The 1,850-nt window shown below is 36.5% G+C and overlaps 1 protein-coding gene across 2 annotated transcripts in view; it reads left to right on the top strand.

The window, feature by feature from the left end:
* LOC101994096 (N-acetylserotonin O-methyltransferase-like protein) overlaps nucleotides 1-670 on the top strand; it is a 2,505-nt gene extending 1,835 nt beyond the window's left edge. For both annotated transcript variants that reach the window (XM_026778524.1, XM_005372236.2), the window contains 2 exons: nucleotides 19-225; nucleotides 432-670. In XM_026778524.1, coding sequence (XP_026634325.1) covers nucleotides 19-225; nucleotides 432-582 — 358 coding nt within the window. In that variant the 3' untranslated portion in view covers nucleotides 583-670. The remainder of the gene's footprint in view (nucleotides 1-18; nucleotides 226-431) is intronic.
* The last annotated feature ends 1,180 nt before the right edge of the window (nucleotides 671-1,850 follow it).

The following is a 1,850-nucleotide window of genomic DNA, read 5'->3' as shown; positions in this document are numbered from 1 at the left end:
CCCCCCGCTACCCCGCAGGCTGAGCGGCCGCCAGCACAGCGTCATCACGGCGGTGGCCATCGTCCTCTTCCCCCCAGTGACGACGCCAGGGGACGGCGACCCCCGTGACCCCGGGGCCCCGCCCCCCGATCCGGAAGTGACCTCGTTCCACGAGGAGACGCTGGTGACCTTCTCGCCGCTGACGGACGAGCTGCTGCATGACTACGTGGACAGCGGGGAGCCCATGTGAGGGGGCGGGGCCTGTGACGTCACCGCGCGGGGGCGGGGCCCCACGATGGGGGAAAAGTAAAAAAAAAAAAACAGGGCACCAAACTCCTATGCATCCCGCGAAGCCCCCACACAGGAAGTAATAGGAAGTGGGCGTGTCTTTGGTGGGAAAGTGGGCGGGTCCTAGAGTGGGCGTGTCCCTGACGAGGTCTCGCCCCCCGCAGGGACAAGGCAGGCGGTTATGCGCTGCAGGCGCTGGGCGCGATGCTGGTGGAGCGCGCGGAGGGCGACTTCCTGGGCGCCGCGGGGTTCCCGCTGAACCGGTTCTGCCGCGAGCTGCAGGGGCTGCTGGGGGCCGCGACCTCCGACCTCTGACCCCACCCGGGGCGACCCCGCCGACGACCCCGCCGACCCCGGGCCGGAAAATAAATAAATAAATGAACCTGAGGGTTCTGCCATCCTCGCTACCTCTTCTTGTTTGGTCGCTCGCCCGCTTGATTATTTGTAGTTGATCCGTAGTTCGTTAATTTAATTATCTTTAATTTATTTATTTTTTATTTATTATTAATTAGCCTGCTACTAATTTGTTAATTTGTTCATCAGGAATTTATTTATTAATTTATCACATTAATTTATTACTAATTTCTTGGTTTACTTGTTATGAATTTATTTATTTTTTATTTATTTTTACTCTGCTACTAATTTGTTAAGTTGCCCATCATTTATTTATTATTTTATCACATTTATTTATTACTGATTTACTGATTTACTTGTAATGAATTTGTTAATTTATTTAATATTAGTCTGCTACTAATTTGTTAACTTGCTTTTTATGTATTTATTTGTCATTAATTTATCAGATTAATTTATTACTAATTTATTGATTTATTTGTAATGAATTTATTTATTTTGTATTTATTAATCTGCTACTAATTTGTTAATTTGCTCGTTACATATTTATTATTAATTTATCACATTAATTTATTACTGATTTACTGATTATCGATTTATCCGTAGTTTATTAATTTAATTATTTTTAATTTATTTTTATTTACTATTAATCTGCTACTAATTTGTTAATTTGCTCATTATGAATTTATTTGTTATGAATTTATTACTAATTTCTTGATTTACTTGTTATGAATTTATTTTTATTTATTATTAATCTGCTACTAATTTATTAATTTGCTTATCATGATTTTATTTATTATTAATTGATTGGTTTACTTGTTATGAATTCATTTGTTTTTATTTACTATTAAGCTGCTACTAGTTTGTTAAGTTGCTCATCATGAATTTATTTATTATTTTATCACATTTATTTATCACTGATTTACTGATTTACTTGTAATGAATTTGTTCATTTTTTATTTATTATTAGTCTGCTACTAATTTGTTAATTGGCTTGTTATTTATTTATTCGTTATTAATTTATCACATTAATTTATTACTGATTTATTGATTTACTTGTTATGCATTTATTTGTTTTTATTTACTATTAATTTGCTACTAATTTATTAATTTGCTTATCATGAATTTATTTGTTATGAATTTAGTATTAATTTATTGATTTACTTGTTATTAATTTACTTATTTTTATTTACTATTAATTTATTAATTTGCTCATCATGAATTTATTTGTT

This window comes from Microtus ochrogaster, unplaced genomic scaffold (assembly GCF_000317375.1).
Source record: "Microtus ochrogaster isolate Prairie Vole_2 unplaced genomic scaffold, MicOch1.0 UNK428, whole genome shotgun sequence".
Taxonomy (NCBI): domain Eukaryota; kingdom Metazoa; phylum Chordata; class Mammalia; order Rodentia; family Cricetidae; genus Microtus; species Microtus ochrogaster.
Note: the sequence above shows the minus strand (reverse complement) of the source record. Positions and strands in the feature narration are given on the sequence as shown.